General features: G+C 42.8%; 1 protein-coding gene across 1 annotated transcript; it reads left to right on the forward strand.

Annotated features, from left to right (window-relative positions):
• The first annotated feature begins 110 nt into the window (after positions 1 to 110).
• Positions 111 to 24,136, forward strand: acin1b (apoptotic chromatin condensation inducer 1b). The gene is made up of 18 exons (XM_013915236.1): positions 111 to 290; positions 2,900 to 2,965; positions 3,045 to 3,156; positions 3,562 to 3,635; positions 3,888 to 4,831; positions 4,937 to 5,186; positions 5,347 to 5,423; positions 10,958 to 11,078; positions 15,877 to 15,922; positions 18,137 to 18,282; positions 18,768 to 18,914; positions 19,015 to 19,204; positions 19,318 to 19,463; positions 20,194 to 20,301; positions 20,620 to 20,727; positions 21,074 to 21,434; positions 22,583 to 22,680; positions 22,773 to 24,136. Exons 1-18 carry the CDS (start codon positions 156 to 158, stop codon positions 23,091 to 23,093), a joined length of 3,450 nt encoding a protein of 1,149 aa, XP_013770690.1. The 5' UTR covers positions 111 to 155; the 3' UTR covers positions 23,094 to 24,136.
• Positions 24,137 to 24,230: the final 94 nt, after the last annotated feature.

Consider the following 24,230-nt stretch of genomic DNA (forward strand, 5'->3'; position numbering starts at 1 on the left):
ACTTTATTCATATTTTTATTTAAAAAAAAAAAAGTGTGGCTAAAACATTTTGGTAAGAGGATCGTTCGGACAAGCCGAGCGCTTCCGGAAACTCCCGAGCTGTGACGCCGAGCAGCAGCCGTAGCGACGGAGTTTAGACAAGCGGAGGGAGCAAAATGGCGGACGAAGATATTACGCTTGATGGAAAACCTCTTCAGTCGCTCCGAGTTGCCGATTTGAAAGCGGCTCTGGAGCAAAGAAACCTCCCAAAAAGCGGACAAAAGAACACACTTATCAAGCGACTCAAAGGGGTAAGTTTTCTCTCACGTTACGGACGTCTGTGCCGAGTCTGGCCAAGTTCAGCAGGAGGCGAGAGACAGTGGGGGGGTTAACAGTAGAGGCCGTAACGATGTGTGTATGTGTGTGGGCTGTGAAGCGGGAATACATAAATCGCCGTGCACGCGTTATTACTCATAAACAACAGTTTTCCTCTTCGACTGGTTGTAACTGACAGTTTAACCCGACGGCCCGGCTACCGAGTTCGGACTTAATTCGTAACTACTCGCAGAGCACCGTGTTGCACACAGTTGAACTGTGCACCTGTCAAGTCCAGGCCTAAGCTGAGAGTAAGCAAGCCAACAGCCGCACATAGTGTACATGACAGTGCCCGCGCGCGCACCGTGCTTGCGTGTGCGTGCGTGTGTGTATTAGGGTTACGGGGGGCGCGCCTCGTGATGTAAACACATTCCGCGCATAACCAACAGCTATTTCATTCAAATTTTCTTCAACTTATATTTTTGTAAACGCCGTTTTCACCCTTAAAAACCGGGATCATCTCCTTCGCTAAAGTCACATTTAAAAAATATGTTACCAATTGATTGGTCTTTTTTTAAATAATACGTTGCTTTATGTATTTATTTTAATCATAAGAATATAGTGAAGCAACACCTCTTGATTGCGATATAAACTCCCCATATCTGACTCAAACCGTGCGTTAACGGCACAGTATTAAAATAAACTGATATCAGCATGCATACAGTAAAAAATACGGTGCTGATAAGATTAAAGCAATAGAGTTGCTCTTAAAGTCTCTTTAAGGCTTTGTTGATGGAGAATAATTTTATTGTGATTTACCTATATTCAAATTATTATTCAAAACAATGATGTGTAGGATGCCTAAAGTTTTTTTTATGTGCCTTTCTTGTCAAAGAATTTAATACACACTCACTAGCTACTTTATCAGGTACACCTTACTAGCACCCTGTTGAGCCCCACACGCCAGATGGGGTTTCAACAGGGTGAATGAATGTGTTTATATGAAGCGCTTCAGTCAGGATTCAGAGTTTATCTTTGCACAGAAAAAGCACTGATGGAAAGTGTCTTCTCTTTACTTCGAACAAACATCTTGGATCTTTTAGGATTTAGGCAATAGAGAATGTATAAAGAGAGACTCATGCATGCTTCATTAGTTAGACAGCGCTAGTACTGGGTTGGGCTTCATTTTTGAATTTCTTGATTCTTCTTGCCAAAGATTCAACAAGGTGCTGGAAACATTACTCTGGGATTTTGGTCTATATTGACAAGATAAGTTCACACAGTTGCTGCATATTTGTCTGCTGCACATCCATAATGGCAATCTCCCATTTCACAAAATCCCAGAGTTATTCTATTGGATTGAGATGTGGTGAGAGTGTAGGTCATTTTAAGTACAGTACACTCAGTGTCATTTTCAAGAAACCGGATTGAGATGATTTGACCTTTTGGACACGGTGTGTTATCCCTGTGGAAGCAGCCATCACACAATGGCTAAACAGCGGTCATAAAGGGATGGACACGAGCAGTGAAAATATTCAGGTAGGCTATAGTGTTTAAACAATGGTCAGCTGGTAATAAAAAGCCCAAAGTGTGTCACAAAATATCCTGCACACCATTACACCTCCACCACCAGTCGAAAACATTGTTACAAGCCAGGATGGATCCATGCTTTCATGTTGTTTACAGCAAATTCTGACCCTACCTTGCATATAATGGAACAGAAAGCAAGTCCAATAAGACCAGGAAACATTTTTCTGGTCATCTATTGTGTAAGACATGTGAATTGTAGCCTCAGTTTCCTGTTCTTAGCTAACAGGAGTGACACCTGGTGTGGTCTTCTGTTGCTGTAGTCCATCTGCTTCAAAGTTAGATATATTGTGCATTTAAGATGCTCTTCTACATACCTCAATTGTAACAAGTGGTTATTTGAGGGAATCATTGGCTTCCTGTCAGCTTGAAGCACCGTTCTGACCTCTGCTGTCGAGGCATTGCTGCTGCTTACGGGATATTTTGCCTTTTCCACACCGTTCTCTGTAAACCTTAGAGATGATTGTGTGGGAAAATCTGGCTTGAACAACCATGCTACGTTCAAAATCGCTTAAATTGCCGTTCTTTCCCATTTGATGTTCAGTTTAAACTTCAGCAAGTTGTCTTTATCATATCTGCAAGCCTAAATGCTCTGAGTTGTGATTGGCTGATTAGATGTTTGTGACAATGAGTAATTAAACAGGTGTACCTAATAAAGTGGCTCAGGAGAGACGATGCTTTTTACTCATAAATTTATTGCATGTGATTAATAGACTATTAAGTTAATATACATGCATTTATGTTAATTCTTTTTACAATTCTTAAAGTGCCCTTTTTTATTAAGTATCTTACATTGTAGGCACATTTAGTATTATTATTGGGTTTAGGTCTGCCTTTTTAATGTTGTGCACAAAATGCAAACCTATATGCGATATTTAAATATGCAAAAAGTCAACAGGTATAACAAGCGTTATAATTAGAGGACTCAGAATTCTAGTATCTGGTTTACAGTTTTCTTTAATATTCATTCTGGCATTACGTTAACATTTAAATGAATTCCCCTCCTCCTTACCTTCAGGCTCTGATGCTGGAGAACCTACAGAAGACATCGTCCTCTCACAGTGGGCTGCAGCCCAACTCTCAGGTAGGAGATTTTAAAATCTGCGGTAGTCTGGTGATGTTTTGACACAATGTCACATTGTTTTAAAAACGCTGTGTTACAGATAGGAGAGGAGATGTGCCAGAACAGCTTCATAAAGCAGTACCTGGCCAAGCAGCAAGAGCTCCTTTGCCAGAGACTGGAGAGAGAGGCCCAGCAGGGGCAAGACGCTGATGGTAAAAGACTCAGACCACAAACACACACTTGGCCCGTCCTTTGGCTCAGACGACTCGCAAAAACTCCCTGGTGGTCAAACGTCTTTGCTTACCTAACTTTATGTGCTTAAAAATTAAAAATAACATTTAAATAAATGTGTAAAACCTACAGTGGCTTGTCAAATGAGCATTTCACACTATGGGAAAAACTACACTCTAATCTCTGATTTCACAGCCATTAAGACAGAATTTCTCTAAAAAACGATTCAAGTTTTTATTTCTCTTTTTCAGTGTGAGGAAAAGAAATCATTACAAGTTATTGTTAGAAAAGTTTTGCTTGTGTGAGATCCAGTAGGCATGTCCTGGGAGTATAATTCTCAGACCGGGGTCGACTTTTAACCTCTGCCTCGTGCTTCTGTCTCTCAGAGAGCCCAGCTGTACCCGAGGAGGATGAAGAACACTCGGAGGACAATGACAGCTCCTCCTATGCCTCTGACAAGGTCAGTACCCTCGAGGAAAACAAAGGTTTTATCCTGTGGAGCAGAAAGGTACAGAAGAATCAGATTTTCCACATTTGTCAACATTCTGTGTACCAAAACAAAAATAATAGCATGGTGCTTTTTGCATGATATAAACTATTTTTTTCTAATGATTACAGATTTAATCTGATTAAACTCATTTTTTTTAAAAATACATCAGCAGAATTAAGTCATCATGTTTCGTCTCCCACTGACTCAGTTATCTGTGCGCAGCCACGTCAGGTTCTGGCCAGGCCTGAGGAGAGAGGGGCAGGAGACTCAGTGACAGGTCATGGCACCACCCTTCATCACCAGGAGGCCCATGACGCTCCAGGAGCTAGGATGCAGCGAGCCACCTTTCACCAAGGACACAAGGAGCCACCAGCACCCTCTCCTCCCCGTGCAGTCGCCTCCCTGTCAGTGCGCGTTCTGGGACAGCCCGACTGTCCCCCAGCAGTACCCCCAGCTCAGGAGAAGGAAGGCACCGCACCGAGTGAACCAGGATCGGCTCGTTCTGTGCTCCACCTGAGCCGATCTGCTGGGGGTTCAGCATCAAGCCATGTCCATGAGGATAGTGATGAAGGTGATGATGGTGATGATGAGAGTGATGATGATGAGGACTGGGGGCCTGGTCCCGGTGGGGTCCGAAAGGGAAGCAGGGGACCTGCCCCATCGCAGCAGATGCCACCCAGCGTCCCATCATCAGCTGGAAGATCCAAACGCAAACTTCAACCTCCGCAGCACATCCCACCTCCACAGGTACACCACACCCCCATGCAACTGCGCCACCCCACACCTCCTCCCTCTCCACCCCCTAATCTGTTCCCCCTTCCTGACACTCCCAAGCAGAGCCCGCCAGACCCAGATGACCGTGAAGAAGCTGGACGCAGCCAAGGGGTGGTGTCATTCCCACCTTCCAAGGTGCAGAGGCAAGATTCTGACTCAAGTTCTCGTTCCAGCAGTCCCGAACCACGCGTGAAACGTGGGACAGGGCCCCTTTCTCTGCTTGTACACAAGATGGAGTCAGAGGGGGCTGGTGTGTCAGGAGAGACTGCACACTCCACTGCTGAGTCTTCCAGTGAATCCCCACAGCCAGGACGGGAGACAAAGATGCAACAAGAGGACAGGAAGATGGAGGAAGAGAGGCAGCTGAAGGAGAGGGAGGACAAGGAGAGACAGCAGGAGCAGAAGAGAGAAAGAAGGAAGGAAGAAGAACAGGAAAGAGAAAAGAAACGCTTAGAAGAAGAGAAGGAACAGGAGAGGAAACGAATGGAGGAGGGGAGGAAACAGCGTGAGAAGGAACGAGAAAAAGAGAAGAAACAACAACAGGAGGAGGAGAAGAGAAGAGAGGAGAAACGGCTAAAGGAGGAGCAGGAAAAGAAACAGAAGACGGCAGATGAAGACAAGAAGCTGGTGACTGAGGTCCAAGATTCCGGTTCTTCATCAGATTCTGACTCCAAATCAGACTCGTCGTCACGATCATCACAATCGTCCTCCTCTCAGGATAAAACACCACCTGCCAGGAAGCTGAAGGTTAGTAAATAAACTGTTGTGGATATCAGGGAATAGTTAGAAACCGTGCACTATCTGTAGCACCAGAAGAAATTTAACCTTCAGAGTGAAGAGCATTTTGAAGCTGAATCTCTTTTCTCTATATAGCTTTTTATTGTTTTTATTTTGAATCATCTCACAGAAGGGGGACCAAGAAGCAGATGGTGAGAAAAAAGCTGACCCGAGTAAAGGGGCAGAGACACCACACCTTTCCAAAAGGTAAGCAACCTTTATTAAAATATATAAAACCTGAACAGCAATCCTAACCCTCACTCTTAAAATGAGTGCTTTACGTTCTTCAACATAGCTTCACTTTTCAGTTCACCAGTTAAATGGTTTACAAGACAAGGCGGTTAACACTTGTCTCACCTCTTTATATCAGTTGTATTAAGCATTGCTAAATATGCCATACAAACATAAAATTTGCTTAATAACCTGTCATACAATAGACAAACACCGGGACTTAATTTGTGGTTCCATTTTTTGATTCCTGTATTCCAGATTTCTGAAAGTGATTTACAAATCGCTTTTCAGGAATAACCTCATAGAGTTTGGTAACTAATTCTGGTGATGGATTTACAAAGAGATGCTCACTGGCTGCTGATGTCCAGGTCAATTTTCATCTTCTTGTTCTTGTTTCTTTCATGTTTCCTCTCCTCATAACTGTGTCTTCCTCACTTAAATCACAGGATGTTTTGGGTATCGTAGATCGTGATTCTATTTCATAGTTATATGGTCAGGCAGGGTTCAGCATAGCCAATGTTGGACAAGCTTATTGGCCATGTGCTCAGGCCTGTGATGGTATATGCAGCAGTTGTGAGGCACCCTGACCAATTAGAAGTTCTTCTTACAACCATTAAAATACAGTTAAAAGCTCTTCATTAAAATCCTTGCTCTGATAGTTTTGAGCTGCTTGGGTTGTTTGGGTCGCTACAGAAAAATACACACATCGAACACCTAGTGCAGTATTTCACAAACTTGCAACAGCTGCTGCTCATGTTAAAATCAGAAAATCTTTTGCACCTGGTCAACCCTGTAATCACAACTCTGGTTGTCATATGAGGCTACGATAAAGTATGTCCTGTTTGTGTTTGTGTGTTTGATTTTCTGATAGTTGACGTGAGGTGCTGTACTTGCAGCACGTGATAGCCACTGTGCTTTTGGGCTATTGAAAATGTATAAAAACTATTCATGATTACAATGGCTGAAGAACACAAACCGAAAAATATAATGTCATTTTTTTTGTGTGTCTTTATCTCGGCTCACCGGAGCGAAGCAGTTGCTGTGTGCAATGTTTCTGCACAGACGATGGGCCATATTATATATATATATATATATATATACACACAATACTATTATGTTACTGTCAGCAAGGTTTATGATGGCCTATACATGAAAGTGGAAACTGAAGAGGAATAGGCCTTTCAGCTTATTTTGCTTTACTATATCTATAACAAGGCTGTATAACATGGTAGCATGTTATACAGCCGCTTCTGGTCACACCCAGGGTTAAAATACAGTGTTTATTGTGTAATTGTCAAGCAATTATTGCTATATAAAGACTATATTGCTGTAGTAGTTATTCATGCATAAAGAATTCAGAATCATGTGTGATGGTAGATAAATTGGTGTGCATGTTTGTAATGGCAATCAACTTGAGTTTTATCTCAGTAAACTAGTAGTTTAATTGATAAAGATTATTTTTAAGCCTGCTTGGTGACATAAAGAGTGTTATATGTAATTAATGGGCATCTAATGGCACATATCTAAAAAGTTATTCATTTAAACCTAAACATATCTTAATGGTTTCCTTCTTGTAGCACATATTATGTAGTTTTCTTTTCTGGTGCTGCGTTAAAGTTTAGGTACTTTTTCTTTCGATATGCGCCAAGGTTGGGCGTTAAATTGGGCTTTTATTTTGGAAATCTCAGACCGGAAGGTAGCCGTTGCTCTTTCGCGCTAGCCAACATGGCCGTCATGCATGCAGTGCATCCCTGATACCGACGCAGTGTATGGCTAATCAGTAATTGAAACATACGAGCAGGATATTTTTTAAATTTCGCGTTGCCGGTTTCAAGCAGCGCCTGACCGAAATAACATCCAGCGGCACGGTGTCATCTTTTATCCCCGGGGGTTTCCTTTCAAGGCCGGCCATAATGCTGTCCGAAGGCAACAAAAACGGGTAAGAGGGAGCCAGAGGGCGATTCAAGGCTTCAGGTTGCCGTTTGTACTTTCACACCACTTATATAGAAATCTGCCGGGATACGTTATCCGGGTTCGGCGTGTCGTTTTGCGCCGATAAGCTAGCAGCTCCTGCTCGGCTGATGAATATCATATCATGTGTCCACATTGGCCTGGTTATGAGCGTGTTCGCCCATGTGAAGAGGACCGGGGGTGGGGACGGCGGTGAAAGCCTTTTGTTGGGTGAAGGAGCAAGGGAAGACTTTTTCTTTTTTCAGAGCGGGAAAGTGGGGGTCTCCTTTCTTTGAACAATCCCTGAATTAAATTTGCACTAAAGGAGCTATTGATGAATAAATAATGTCCTCAGATTTCAGGATGTGATGAGAAGTATGTGGACATTGATTTCTCCTCTTCCATCTTTCCTTCTGACCTCGTATTTTTCCTGGCATGCTTGCAGCCAAGATAAAGGACTTTCACCCCCCTCTTGTTTTAGAATATCTCCTTAAAAGCACACTTATGTTTAATCTCCGCATGCATTTTGATGCTTAAATGACAGTGAACAATATTTGCATTTTTGGCTTTGTGTTGCTGTAGCTGTTAATGATCTCACTGTTGTCAAGGGAGATCATTAAAGCAGACATCTGTTAGCTGTAGAGTCAGTGTGAATGGTCCCTTATGGTGTGATAAAATTGTCCCAGCTGGTACCAGCACTCTCGCTCTCCTCCCCTGGGATCTGACTGTATGTCCAGTTTGATTGGAAACCATGTTTTTGTTCATCTTATGTGGTCAGATTGTTAAGTTGGCCCTGAGCCGCTTGCTTTTTTAAAAATCCATTTAACGTTAATATGAAAAAACGTTATGCTTCAACATTTTACAGATCTTGTTCCTCACCTTTTAACGGGCTTCCTCATTCCTGACTGGTGACATTATTGCAAGACTGTTTGAGTAGCGAGAGAGGGAGCTTTAAATGTGTTACTTGAGAAGAAAAAGCTGCTCATTCTTTCTCTCTGTGGTCATTCGTCTTAAGATCTTAAGCGGGGGTTGTATTTCTAGCTGACATCTGTCTTCCCTTTATAGCCGATGCAGGTGTTCCTCTGGCCTTGCCCACACACCCGTAGACAATGAAACCAACACCTAGAGCAAATGTGTAGTCTGTGTGTTGTGTGGAGGAAAGGGAATGCTGTCGTCTTCATGACTGTCCTGCTGGTGACTAATCTCAAGAAGAAGAGGTGAAACTGGTTCTGCTGTTGCCCTGGGTAGATTTCAGTACTGAGACTAACATTACAGCCCTTCCTCTAAAAGATGCAGTAAAACTTAACACTGGTTGTCTTACATGTCATGGAGAATGTGCAAAGCTAAGATTTGTCTGTCTTTAACCAAGACTTGTGAGAATGTTTGAGTAAGTATTGTTGGATTATAGCGAGATTGTTGTCACTTTAAAAGACATGGATTTGAATGTGTAGACTCACAGCTAACACCTCGCTGAAGGGGTTTCTTTGATGCCTTTTGGTAAAAGTGACTCAGTTTTGGGTGTAAAACCTTCCAAATATATTGAAAACAAAATGATTGAAAAAAGCTTTTCCTTCATGCGTTATATACCCAATATGATCCTGTTCTTCAAACACTGTCCTTCAGACTCGCTTGCTGATTAGTTTAGTGCAGGTTAAGATATCAGAAAGACTTTGGTCGGCCAGATCTGTGTAGATGAAGTAGAAGTCACAAAGAGATTTGTGTAGGTGAACCTGAAGGAGATGACCCTGTGTTTTCTACCACCTCCATCTTCACGTGATCGTTGCCCTTGTGAGATGGGCTTTAGAGTCAAAAATACGCCAGTTTTTATTTTTCATTTTATCTCGTGTAAATTAGATTTAAAGCTGAACCCATTAAAGTCTTTTTTGCCTACTAATAAATGCTAATTAAGTTAATTGTTTGGGGTTTTTTTTGGTAAATAAGTTGTTTTAATACTGACCCACAATCCTATAACCATGATTCATATTTTTGGCATTAACAAACTAATCAATGAGTCACTTGTGTGGATAACAAACAAAAATGAAGCAGTTTCATCCTGTAGCCTTTTATAATGATCGAATAAGTATTTTTGGAATAGACACACATTACTTTATTCTTAAAGATTTAATAGGCAACTTTTATTCTTTTCCTCAATAATTAGTGAATTAAAAACATGTAACACACATCACATGCACTGCTCATATTTGTTTCTTTCTTTCTGGAGGTTATAGCTATCACTGCTGTTTTTCTGCACAGGCTGTTGAATAAATGGCATTGAACTAGTGCCTAAACGTGTTGGAGATTTTCGCATCTTGAACAGGCTTTTTGTTGCCTTCAGGTTTTTTAGTATTGAGAAGCATTTTTCAGTGTGTCCTGTTACATATAATGCAAATAAGCATGCGAACAGCAGTGGGTGATGAGCACGGTGATTAGAGTGAAGGATGCTACAGGATGTGATTCTCCCACCTACAGGGTGCTGCCTCGCTGCCCGTGGCATCACATGGAGGCAGCGGAGGCGGCTTCTGATAATGCTGGTTGGGGGAGTTGAGGGGGTAGCTAAAAATATAATGATGCCATCTCCTGTTTTTATCTTCATCTGAGATATGAGTAATAAAATATCACAACATGAGGGGAAGCATTTGACTGTGTGAGGTCTGACTCCATTAACCGCAGTTCATGGCTTTTATTGGTTGGATCAGAGGTGTTGTTATACTTTTCTTTACCCCCACAATGATCCAAATGGATAAGATGAAGACCACACACAGTCTTCTGTGAGGTTATGTCTGAGTATGAGTTAGTCTGAGAAAGGTTTGTGACCCTGGGTGTCAGTTAGCTGGTGAGTTATTTATAGCAGGAGTGACCCAGATCACTGGCCTTCACCACCCTTCCTCTCTTTTCCTACACATTGTTTTTTTCTCCTATTATACAAACCCTAACACTGCCCAGGCCTCAACAGCTTAGACATTAATAGCTGCTGGACTCATTTCTGTCTCAGTTGTTTTTGATTGGAGCCTCAGCACTGGTTACTTTCTATGCTTGTTAAAATGTGGCCATGTGGGACATCCTTCCCCAGCAATCAAATAAAAATAATACTGGGAATTTCTTTTTTTTCACTGTAATTTATGGTCACAGTAGTTTCTCTCTGCTCTCGGTTTCACCGTGTATGTGTGTGAACCCCTCCTCGATCCCAGGAGATTCGCCAGCTGTTTTCACGCATGTTGAAAATCTGAGACTTTCTAGACGTTTATGCAAAGCTGGATGTGACAACATAAATGTCAGACATTAAATGTTTTAAAGACTCTGTAATCCCTAAACGGTTAATATGTTAACCTTGTAAAACCCCCTTCATGAAAGCTAAAAGTATGCATTTCATATCCACTGGGGTGGTTTACAGAAACAAAATTTAAAAAAAAAAACTGTCACTGGCTAAATGTTTACGGCTTGGACTGTAAGTTGCCTATGTGTTTATTATAATTGATTGTGTAGTTATGGTCAATGTGAGGGTTTTTTTCATGGAAATAACCTTAACTCTTATCCTTTCTTCCACTGTTTTCCTCCTGCAGGGAGGTGTCGGAGCCCAGTGCAGCCGCCGTGACGGAGGTGGAACCAGATTCGGAGAGCTCCATGGACCAGCAGCCAGCCTCCGGGGCTGAGCCTGAGAACAGTGAGGGCCGCCATGAGGAGGTAAGGTCACTGGGAGGGTGTAGGAGCCTGGGTCTTTTCCTGTCTCCCACTAACCTGCATCCTCACTCATATACAAGCATGTTTAATTATCAGTGTAATTTAAGGATGGGTTACTCAAAACCAACACACCCCAGTTTCTTTGCAGGCGTTAATGTATTTTTCGCCTTTGATTAAATCTGACTTTACAGTGTGTTCATCAGTTAAAGCATCGTAATAGACAAATCACTCAACTGGATATTTTTTGCACAAATGTTTAGTGTGAATGACCTGGGGCTGAGTTGGAATTGGGTCCAGGGTTAAATAGGAATCACCTCATCCCTTCCATCTGCTTTTAATTCAACTAATATTTCATAACAAGCTCATTCATTTAGATGATCTCTCACACATGTCCATTGTTTGTGTGGGCCCTGCAGAGGTACATTAAGTGGTAAAAGCTGCTGGAATGAAAGTATTGATGGTTATACTGTGTTTAAAATAGATATCCATGCTGCAGAGAGTGCATGCTTATATATCCATTAGTGTGTGTGTGTGTGTGTGTGTGGGTGGGGGGAGGTAATGGCCTTAAACATCTAAAGATCCTGACACACCAAGTTGACAGTGACCCACTTGACATTGCTGTAGTTACTCCCTCAGTTGTGACAAGGGTCTGGTTGGGTCTGGTTTGATCACCATCAGATGAATATGAGGCTGCGTGTGGACATCTTCATGCATATATCCATCAAGAAAGCACAATAGAATGGACTACTTGTCCATCGTCTCCACAGCTGTTTCTTTGCCTGTTTCCTTTTGTAAGAAACTATTTTAAAAGTTACTCGATTGTCACTTTTTGTTAAGTATTCTCATTAAGTTTTTTTCCTATTAAATTTGATATATAACTTCTTTCTCAGCACAAGTTCTTACACGTGGTGTGTCAGGGTCTTTAAGAGGCATCATCCCATCAGACAACATTTTTACAAGTACTGCCACCATTATAGTCTAATTATACCACAGAGAATTGTTGATAGTGCTAACAAAGCTCCCGTTTGTCAGATAAAGCTTTCATCCATCGCCCTCAGAAACATTAGAAAGGACAATCATGCATTACACTCCAGCCCATCTAAAGTGCTCGAATTAGATTTTCTGGTGAGCTTCTGTGCAGTTTGAAGTTGTTATCGCTTTTCCAATGTGAGTGTGTATTTGTGGGTTTTGTTTTCCCCCTTTGGGTTTGCATGAATAATGGACCCTGACATTGTGTGTAGAGATACATCAGGGCTTGTTTCTGCTGTTTCTTCCACCCTGTTTCTCATCTCCCTTTGTCCTCTTTCTTGCTACTTTCAAGCTGCCTCCCTTTTTGTCTTATTCACTCTTTCTCTCTCTCTCTCACTGTCTATCTCCACCTCTTTTCATCTTTTGCCTTTGTATCCCATAATGAACACTTCTCTCTCACTATATATATTTATGGTGTGATTGCTGTTTAAAACCCCATTGATTGCTTTGTTATGAAGGTGCCCATGCCTCTTCCATTGCCCCTATTGGTACCTGCTGCGTACTACTACTACTACCACCAACAACACCACCAACACCTCCTCCACTCCTCCTCCTACTTCTCCTACAAGTCCTGTCCCGCTATGCCCAAGTGCGTCGCTGGTACCTGAGTTAGGCCCAGAGTCTGCAACCCCATGGCACTGAGTAAAGCGTCAGCCTGCAAGGCCTCCTGTCAGCCAGCAGTAATGGGAGCTTGCATCAGAGCACCACCGACAGCAGCGGCAGCCACAGGGCGTGGAAGCCTGCTCTCTGTTCTGGACTGGACTGTGTGGTGGTGATGAATGAAGGGTTAAAGGAGGGGGAGGGTGTCTGATGCTCTGTATCCCTCTCCCTAGCCCTTTCTGCCATTTTGAGGATAAACACAGTCTGCAAGTGTTGTCCTCCAAAATCCAGACAAAACTTCAGTTCTCCAGTTTGGTTTTTGATGCTTCCTCTGTTCCCACGCTGCCCTCTGCTTGTGGAGTGGAGTAATGACTTTGGACTGAGAACTGTTGCAGTAACTGCTAATTAATGCTGCTGTCGCCGTTTTGGGTTTTAAGACTCTTTCAAATGGAGCAACTAAGACAATCTGCTAGTAAGCAACAACCCATGGGCTTTTTTTCTTTTGTTTTTGTTGGACAACTTTGTGGATAAGACAAAAATCTATGGATGTGACACATCTGGATTTCTGGTTTTGTAAAGCCTGCAGCTATCATCTGCCTTGACAGTGTGGCACACCTTTCAAATGGGACTCATTGAGCTAAGATCACAACAGTTTTCCTGAATGGTTCCAGTTTAGTAAAGACACAGAGAGACTTTTAAAGACATCTGTCCAAGGACAAGTAATCTGACCACAGTGATGCACTTTTTCTGTGGTTGTATTGATCATCTACGCTTTGCCAGGAAGGGTGGATCTGCTCCACAAACTGCTGCCCGTTCTTTCCCTGCAGTGAGCACCAGTGTGACTCAGTGGATGTCTCACCGTGAGATTGTGATATTCTCTCTCTACTGTGGACCTCGCAGATGGACTCCTGCGGTTGTTGCTGTTACGTATTTATTTATGTATCCATCTCTTCGCTACACCCACAGCTTGGCCCTGGTAAATTTTTTTGCATGGTTTCATGCGAGTGTGTGGGGGGGAGTCATGCTAGCACTGCTATGAGCCCTCTGTCTTTGACTACAGCCGTGGATTGCAGTTCAACAAAGACTGGATTATTTTTTTTCCATCTTTATTCCTGTTAAGAGACTTGATTCTGATCTTCTGTGCGGTGAGCTCAAAGCAAGCGTAAGACTCTCGCTGCATACTTGGAAACCTACGGAAACCTAATGGGTAAAAAAGAGCTGGAAGGCATCACAGACAATCTGGGGTTATCATGTTGAAAATCCCATTTTTTTCCCAAGTATCCACGGGGAATGGAGAATATGTAAGCACCAATGAAAATGAAAGACACTAGCCTCAAGCGTTAACAAAAGACTCATCAGATGTACGTCACAGATCCTGGACTCTAACAAAGTAAACCTACATCCCTCCCCTGACTCCGTCAGAGTCCACAGAGACGCTCTGAAACCTCTGCCACCCCCCTCAAAAAGACTGAATCGTGACTGTGTGACCAGCAGTCAGTCAAGAAAAGTCCTCCCCAGAAAAAAAGTCCAATCTGGTGATCAGTTCCTGCCTGGTGGCTAATCTGCACTCTCAAATCGAGCCCTGCCCTCACTTCTCTGCCTTCTCTGATTGGATCCTTGTTGCCTAGATACAGTGCACACTGTCGTGAGGTTGGGCCAGTAAGGAATCAGGTGTTAAATGGTACCAGGAAATGACTTGTCATTATACCTCTATTTAAAAATGTGTAAATATTTGACAGGAGTTAGTGTATAAAATATTTTTTTCCTCCTCTTGTAATTTAGTCCAAAATTCTGGAACTGTCATGTGTACTGCAGTTCAATTTGATATGTTTACATCAAGCCGAGAGTGCTCTGTATACATTTAAACACAGACTGTGGATCTGCAATAGCCTTTTGTTAATATGATGCATTCTTTAAGGTGAATTACAACTGAGGTATTGATAGTTCTGCTACAGATTAGTACGTCTTCAGCACTTGGTTTTCCACCTCTGCTCATTAGCACTAATATTTTACCATCATTCAATTGCACCACTTGACTCAGCTACACACCATTACCTTAATGCTTATCGAGTGCATTAGCAGCATCAGCACCCTGTGAACGCAGAATAATAGTTACAAAAAGCCCCACAAGTTCAAACCATTCAAATTTGCAGCCACAAGAGGGCAAACAAAATATACCCTTATGTATTTGCATTTGGGGTTTTTTTTTTTTGTTTACCTGCACACTGCAAAATATCTAGAGATAATTAAGTAATATAGTGCTGTCGAAGAACACAGATCAGTAATGTTTCCCTCAGCACGAAATGGAATTAATGAAACTGTCAGGAAGCCACTAGCCACTTCATACGGCTAATTTAGGAAGCAAAGGTCCTGCACTTCCTGCCATCTACTGATCAAAACCTGAAACATGGCGAAACTCTTTTAAATCGAAAACAGTGATTTGAATGTGTTCGTTCTGTCAGGACCATAGTTGGGTTTGTGTGGAACATTTGCAATCCTATCAGCTGTAGTCATTGTGAAACATATTTGTAGGGTGTTTCTTATTGTAATAATAATTATTTTGCATGTAGAAAGCTAGTAAACATGACTTTACATACTTCTACATTCACTTATTATCGCTGCGAAAGTAACGCGAGCTCTTTCTCGTTACATCAGCAGTAGTGTGTGTAAAGTTAGGAAGCCTCTGAAACTTCACAACTTTGCCACAGTATGTAATGTTGGCACCAATTTTTTTTGGTGTCTGAAGAATTGTTTTAGTTTACTAAGACTTACTTGTGACTTTAGTCTGCAGATAGACACCATCTTGCTGCCCTACTTGTGTCCTAATACTGATCCTGTAGTTGCTTTGCTCTTAAAGTCCATATTGCTGTCAAACGCATGTAGAAGTGAAGAAGCATAAAGATTTATCTCAGCGGCTCTGAGCAGAGGTGGATGGCAGAAATGTGTCTGGAGCCTCTTGGTATAAACCAGAGATTTTTTATTTTTAATGTAATACAATTAGAGCCTCCGGGCTTCTGTTACTTTAAACCCCCCGTCCCCCCACCCCTCCTCCACTTTTCCTGTTTCACCTCGTCTCTGTTGATGCCTGTTTGGGTCTGGACTCCCCGTTCTCATCTCACCCCGCACCCCTGGGGTTTCTGTATGTTTTTTTTCTGTCTCTCTCTCTTTCCAGAGCACCACCCCTAAGGCTTTTGCTGCTCGCAAGATATCCCTGACCAGTAAGTATACCAGTTCTATCGTTTTTCCTGGAATCCTGGACCAGAAACCTTACCCATGTTACAGGATACATGACGATAGATTCAGCAGGATTTAAAGTGAAAGATTAGACACTCTTTTTTTTCTTTTTCTTTTTAAGCGGTGTGCTTGCATGAGCAAGATGGCAAAAGTAAACTCTGTGTAATAACATCTAATCAGGAAAAACACTGCAGTACACAAGTTTCCTTTTTTATTTCAGCACATTATCTGGTTATTCTTGGACTCGACTACCATAGCTCCATGGATTTATCCTACATAGCACTTCTGTTTATCCACATTCAAACTGATGGGAACTTCTTCCAATTGGCTTCCCCTCACCTGGCCTCCTCAGTCAATCAAAACTTTATTTTTATAGGAATTTTTATGCATTAAGATGCAGAAAATAAACTGAAATACACACATACACCACCTTCTCTGCACTCTCTCAACACCCCTACTACACACCCACGTCTACACATTAGACACCGACCTATCATACAGAGAAGAAAAAAATAAGTAAAGGGTAAATATAAAGTATAATAAAATTATACAATGAAAATCAAAGTAAATGAAAAGTAAAATAAATAAAACTGACACAAAAACCTTAACCAGGTGTGCTAAAAAAGGAAGGTCTTGAGTTTTGTATTAAACATCTCAACAGTTTCAGCAGCCTTCAGGTCTTCAGGTAGACTGTTCCATAAACCCGGAGCATAATAACTAAAAGATACCTCTCCGTGAGTCTTGGTTCTAATTTTAGGGACAGTCTCCTAGCAGAGGACCTGAGGGCTCTGGAGAGTTTGTAGTGTAAAATTAAATCAGAAAGATAAGAGAGTCTTAAAAACCCGTTAACGGATCTTTAAATCTGCCGGCTAAACCTGGTGATTGTGAGCACCGCTACTTCATCATGCAGGTGTGGACATTAAAAAAACAACCTAACCCTACTTGGAAACGCAGTTCCTCGCGTTTTTTGAGCATGACTGTCGTTCTGAATGTGAGTGTGCGCTGATTACTAAGACTGTCGGATATTACTGTCATAGCCTGCTTATTGTGTGACCTAAAAGCAGACTTAGTCTTTCCATCAGAAGACAGATTTTTTTTTTAAAAAACGTGCATGTGAAAAATCTGTCAGATGTCAGCAGATAAAGATCCTGCCAGGAAATACAGAAGGGACGTGGCACATATGGCGTTCTGCTATCACCAAACTATTATACAGTATCTCCCTGCACTATTGGTTATATGTACCGTAGTCGTAGTAACCTGTAATAAGGGCCAAAATCCCAGATTTAGTCCATACCACAAAAAAACCCCCACCACACTTGATCACTTGATTGCGATTGGATCATACACCAAAAATAAATTTAGTTGTCAACTGTTTCCACATCACTTGTTACATGAACAGACTTTAAATAGTACAGCTTTAGATTGAGGAAAACTGCACTGACGTCAGTAGGAAAAACATAAAGTCTACGTTTACCTCAGTGACTGAAGGTTTTGCCATATTTGAAATGAACAGCTGATGAAACCCTGTTATATCTTGGAGATGAGACAGCTGCTCCTCTGCGGTGTGCGCTGTACACCAATGAATGTAGTCTCTGTTGGATCGTAGCGTTGATGGTATTAAAACAACATGACATCCTTTGTTTTCCGTTCACACCTAATAGCTCTGGTAGCAGCACAGTGATTAAGAAATGATAATGAAATGAAATGGTGTGCTAGTTTGACTCAGAGTGGGTTTAAAAAAAAAATTACTCACTGGTCTCTCCAATTTCAACACGCTACAGCAGGGATACTGTCCATGCTTGTTTCCTCAGAAATGCACTTTGCCTTTATCCACTACAGGATTCCTAGTCTCCTCTCTTTAAAAAGTGCTGCCTGTTAGCTCTGTGTTAGGAGAAAGCAGGTGTGCAGAGGCTTTCTAGCAGACTCTCTGTGGAAGCAAGCCAAAACAAAAATGGTCCAGTATTAGAAGATTGTTAAGGAAATTGTTTAATCTCTCAATTACATTTCTGAATTTTGTCCTAAATTACTTACTGCCACCATTGCCAAAACAATTTGGGTAAAAGCATTTGGACAATCATTGCTGCTTTCAGGCTGTGAGCTTGCAGTAACTTGTCAGTGAAATCCTTTTCACCAGAAGCCAAATCGCTCACTTTCATGATGATAAATTACTTTTTTTCTCTCTCCCCCAACTCCTGCAGACAGTAAGACTTCTCCCGCCACCACAGACGGAGGAGCAGGAGAGACTGAGACGGGAACCGCAGCGGGGAGAAAGAGGCGATGGGGTTCCAGCACGGCCGTCACTGCTAAGAAGCCCTCCATCAGCATTACAACGGACTCCCTGAAGGTACCAACACAGCACAGGGATGAGCACCTGGCATCCAACAGATAGTAGAGAAGTGAAGGTTATAAAAGGTGGTGTAAGAAGAAAGAACACTTTATTTTTTTAGAAGTTTCTGATTGAAGTGAAGCTTTTTTTTTTTTTTTTTCTGGCTCCGGATCAAAACTTACATGATCATTCTTGTTCAAAGTGAAGACACACCCAGCACTTCTGACATTGTGATGACTTATTTTGGGAAGATTTTCCGTTTTAAATTGGAAAGAGTGATTTATCATGAGGTGTTCTTATTGTTTTCATTTGGTGGAAGCTTCACCTACATTTTACACTCGACTGCTGCTGTGAGGTGTGTCATATTATCAAACAATTGTGTAAGGAAATTGAAAATTTGGAAATTTGAATAGAATGTATGAGAAGCTGTCAGATATTCCCACATTAACATAATTATTTTTCTCTTTTATCTCTTTTCTCCTGTCCACATCTCTACGCTTCAGTCTTTGATCCCCGACATCAAAGTGAACCAGGAGGCAGTCGTGGATCTTCACCCAGAGGAGCTGCAGTTGTCTGGTGATGAGGAGAACCCGGATGCCAGCAGAAGCGACCCAGACAAAGGCCTCAAGATCCGACGCACCGTCACACAGGTAAGGGAACGCCTGTAGGTGGCGTTGAGTGAAATACTTTGGAAACTACAAGGCTTCTCTTCATGTTCCTGTTTTGTTTTGGGCTTTTTTTTCTCTCCAGGTTGTCCCAGGTAGCAGCCAGGAAAATGGACAGACAAAGGAAGAAGAAGAAGAAGAAGAAGAAGAGGAGGTGGAGAAAATGGAGACAGAGAAACCACGTCGGACTTCCAGAGACAACAGGAAGAGCAGTCTTTCCGAGGACGTCCCAGAAACACAGACGTCTGTCAGCCTCGACGGGGAAGCGAAGAAAGGTGAAAGTTTGTGGATTCTTAATTGCTACCTCCAGCTTTCCGTCATGCCTGTGGCAACATTCCAGTGATTGCCTCTCACTCTTCCTGGCTCTTTCTCATTTTTTTTCCAACAGTTACCCCCAGCGACAGCCTGGTGCGTCGCTCCATAAGTCAACAGAAGTCCGGTGTGTCCGTCACGATCGACGATCCCGTTCGCACAACCAGGCAGCCCTCACCACCTCGTGGAAAAGTGTCAAACATCATCCATGTGACAAACCTGGTGGGTTTGTTACCAGACACACACACACACACACACACACACACCTCCCCAATCTGTAAAATTCCCCTCTTAATCGTGTGTGTTTATACCAGGTTCAAGAGTTAAACTTTTGTACAGTTTTCCATGAATGGGATATATTGTATGCCAGTGGTAATCACATGATCATCACCATCTTTCCCATAATTACAGACAGGAATGCTTACCCAGGTGTTAAGGTTGCAGTCAGGCATCAGCTTAAGTCAGGGGCACAGAGCATGACTTAACAGACTGTGACAAGACTAGACGTTACACATTTAATCATTGCCATTTGGAGATTTTTGTTGCTTGCGTCATATGTGGGTTATACGTTGGTCACCAGGGCTCAGTAATCTCAGGTGGCCTTACACTTTAGAAACACAGGAGCTGACGGTGTAAGCAGATGTCAAACCTAGAAATGGCCGTCTTTGATCGTCAAGTGGGAAAAAATATGCTGTTTGACCTGATGGTGGCACTAGAGGAGAACGTTACCTAAATTCAAAAGGGTTATTGTCTGAGCTGTGACCTTAGGGCATTCCCCTGTTTAATATGCTGCATCTTTAATCTGTAATACAGCTGAAAGTGGTGAAAATACAGATTACATTTCATAAAACGATTAAAAAAATAATATATTGGTAGGGCTTTCTTTACCAGACCATCATTAAAGTATGTCTTCAAGTCTGAATCTTTTTTTCTTTTTTTTTTTGTCCAACAGGTGCGACCTTTCACCCTGGGCCAGCTGAAGGAGCTGCTGAACCGTACAGGGAGCGTAGTGGAAGAGGGCTTTTGGATTGACAAGATAAAGTCTCACTGCTATGTCACAGTACGTATTGCCAAATGAACCGTTTCACTGCATCAGGAGTGGATGCATGTGGTTAACAAGCTACATGTGGAATTATGCAGCGCTCAGTTTCTAAAGTATATTGTTTCCTAATCAGCATCTGTCAAACGGCTCGATAATTTGTTTTTGCAAATATATGTTAGAAAATTCAACAAGGAGCATTTGCATAATATTTTTGACCTCTGCATTCTCATCCATCTGCTTCCATCTGTTTGTGCCGTTGCCTGTTTTCACAGCTTGTGTTGGCTGAGATGTGATTGGGTTGTTTTCTCTCTGTTTCCTTTCCTCCTACCCTCGTAGTACGCTACAACAGACGAGGCTGTCGCTACCAGAGCTGCCCTCCACAGAGTCAAGTGGCCTACGAGCAATCCCAAGGTCCTCAACGTGGACTTCTGTGAGCAGGCTGAGGTAATAACAAGCCAGAAATGCCACAAATAAAAATGCACTGCTTTCAGCACACACAAAACTTGAAGACTTCACATTGGGTGGTGGCGAGGACAGTCCAGCCTTAACATGGTTTGAGCTCATTTTATTATAATGGATCATTTTTCTGCTACTTTTAATGTACTGAGGAAAAATAGGGCTTCGCTATTACCTCTTCTTTAACTTCTAGTGAGTAGAAATAACTTGACCTCACTGGTTGCAGTCTAATATTGAGGTTTTTAAAAAAATAAACCTATAAATGCACCTTTGTGTGCATTTAATAATCTCTCCACAGCTACTCTTTAACCTGCCTGCTTATGTTTTCAAACAGCTGGACTTTCACAAAGGTGTCCTGAAGCCAGACAAAGAGGAGGAGCCTGTTCCCCCGCCCGCTGCCCCACCGATCCGGCTGCCCCCTCTGATGCCTGAGCGAGACAGAGAACGAGACAGGGACAGAGATAGGGAACGTGAGCGCGAACGCGAGCGAGACAGAGGTGTACGGGATCTGTGGGCAGAGCGAGAAAGGGAGATGCAGCGCCGAGAGAGGGCGCGAGGCGAGCGGGAATGGGACCGGGATAAAGTGCGGGAATTTGCACGGCCGGGAGAGGATGGACGACGATCTAGATCCAGAGACAGAGACAGGAAGAGGAGAGAGAGGGCCAAGAGCAAGGAGAGGAAGACTGATAAGAAGGGTAAGACAACTCACTAAGAGTATCACAGTGGGGGAGGGGGGAGTTTAATCCAAGTACACCTTACTGAAACAGACAGTAATGATTAATTAATCAACACGGAAAGCTTCCCGACTGCGTCACTTTTGGGGATGAAATGAGCTTCATGTATTTAAAAAGAAGCAGAGTGATCTGGGAGCTGGTTCAAAGAATCTGAGGCTTTTGAGAAATTGGCTCATTAACGCTTCAGTGTCCATCTCTTTGTGCAGCTCTACACTGCTCCCTGCACTCCTGCTGCATTTGGCTCACTCCTGTAAATATCTAACCATTTGCACAGGTCCACTTATCTGTGTCCTACCCTGCATTTGGAAAAACAAACCAAAAAAACGCTACGGTAAGGAGAGATCAGTGGAGATAACTGAACATGATTTACTGAAGTTCAGAGCTTGTGATAAATAATTTGTCAATTAGACTCAAATTAAGCTACACAGCTGAGCTGAGTCCCAGCAGTGGGAGGAATTGGACTTTGGTGGTGGCCAGGATGAGGTGGAGATGGAGGTGAAAGGCAGAGTGATGGAAGAGATTCAAAGAACAGGGAGCAGAAGCTGATTGGCTTCTGAATGTGGGGAAGAAAATAATTGGACTATATTGATGACACAAGTTTGGCAGCGTTGGGAAAGCTTAATTTTTTCATAGGGATCCAAATCTCTGTTTTATTAACAATAACTATTGATTAAAAGCAGAGTGATGTATAAACACAGAGAGTGAAGAAGAAACACAGTGCATCATGGGAAATTGCCAGGAGCCTTTGCTGCTTTATGAAAAAAAAGGAAAGTTTTAAGCCTAATCTTGACATTAGAGATGTCTGTTTCCTGAATCCAAACTGGGAGCTGGTTCCACTGAAGAGGGACCTGAAAGCTGAAGGCTCTGCCTCCCATTCTGCTTTAAATCAAATCTAAAGGTGCACAATTTGGCAGAGTAACTAAGATTTTGTTCCCAGCGAGCCCTTTACTCATATGCAATACCCAAAGTTGATAAACACAAGCAACCCCACATCCCCCAACTGTGCAGCAGTGTTTGCTGTGTGGTCTGTGAGTCACAACTTTAATCACATGTATATTTGCGCTCAGGTTTCCATGTGTAACAGCCTGGTTCTGTTTCCTCACTGACAGAGAAGGCAGATGAACCTCCAGCCAAACTGTTAGACGACTTGTTCCTCAAGACCAAAACAGCTCCGTGTATATACTGGCTTCCCCTCACCGAGGAGCAGGTTGGTCCTTCACATGTTGACATTTAGTGTCGAGTGACTGGTGTGGTTGTACTTGCACCTGAACAGTGCTCTGTGTTTGTGCCCCTTCTCAGGTGGCGCAGAGGCTTTTGGATCGCACAGAGCGACAAAAGGAGCGCGAGCGAAGGCATAAGGAACTGCAAGAGGAGGAGAAGAAACGCGAGGAGGAGAAGGAAAGGCTGAAGGGCCGGGAGAAGGATGGCAGCGTGGCGACGAGCGGCGGAGCAGCCGGGCGAGGCGCTGACGGAGACAGAGAGCGGGGCCGAGACAGAGATCGGGACCGTGAGGGGGACAAGAAGAGGGATGGCAGCCACCGGCCCCGACGACCTTCGCCGGGCGCTGCTAGTGGACGCCGGTCTCGTAGTCGGAGCAACCCGAGGGACAGGCGCCGCTGAGGGATGGACGGAGGCCGCAGGAAAAGCTGGAGAGGGAAGCAGTGTAGCTGAGGACGCAGCGGGCTGGCACTGGCAGGGGTGTTTCGGTGTCTGCTCCTCCCCTACCTGCCCCCACTGTGCTTGAATTCGTCCACTATGACGCCAGCGTTGTCTTCCACACACTTCTGCCACCCACCCCACTCCCCATCTTTTTAACAAATTCCTTTGCAGAAACATGACGGTTCATCGCGCTCCCCTCCTCCTCCGTTCTCTTGCCGTCTTCCAGCAGAACACCGGCTCCTTCCTCCTGTAGAGAGTAGCGTTTCCTCCTCGTCTCTGTTTCAGTGCTGTCGGTTCCCCTTTGATTGAAGAAAAGAAGAAGGGCGGTAGTTTTCTGGCTCGCCTCTTCATTTTTTTGTCCCACTGAGGTTTTGGGAGCCCGCCTCATTATTTTAGTTCTGCGGGTGCACAGTTCCTTCCTCCTCAGCCCTGTAATAAAACCAGTCCAAAATAGATCCCTGACCTTCACATATTTTCTAGGATCAGTTTTAATGTTCTCCTCTTCAGCACAAAACATTTTTTCTTTATCTTTGTTTTGTTGTTGTTTTTTTTAATGTACCTTTATGGGCGACCTTTGTTGATATAAGTTAATTTTGTTTTCTTGGAAATTTGAGGAATCATGTTTATTTCTTCAGCCTTTGAAGGCTTGTTGTGCGAGTGACGTCTCGACACTGCGACAGTAGTGTTAGAGAGATGTGGCATTATGCCTAACTTTGTCCTTTTGTGGGATGAGAAGGAGAGGATATGAAATACTCAGATGATTATGGGAAGCTGACCTTCCCTGCACTGATGTCTATTTGAAAACGCCTCCTCTGATCCTTCAATCTTATATTTAAGAGGAGGTGAAAATAAAAAATCTTTATCTTCTAATAGAGTAATGGTTAGAATTTTAAAATTTTCTTTTTTTAGTTTAAAACTGATTTTGTTGCTTTTTCCTCCTACAAGTGCTGAATGTACCGAGAATTTAAAAAAAAATATGAATAAACTTTAATTGGTTATCACATTGTCTGCTGGGATGTTTTTGTTTACATGCATTTCTTGTCTGGAGTAGCTTTGGATGATTCACAGTTAAAAATAATCCTTATTTATTCTCATACT

The sequence above is a fragment of the Pundamilia nyererei genome, unplaced genomic scaffold, assembly GCF_000239375.1.
Source record: "Pundamilia nyererei isolate P.nyererei 1_Seehausen unplaced genomic scaffold, PunNye1.0 scaffold00275, whole genome shotgun sequence".
Lineage (NCBI taxonomy): Eukaryota > Metazoa > Chordata > Actinopteri > Cichliformes > Cichlidae > Pundamilia > Pundamilia nyererei.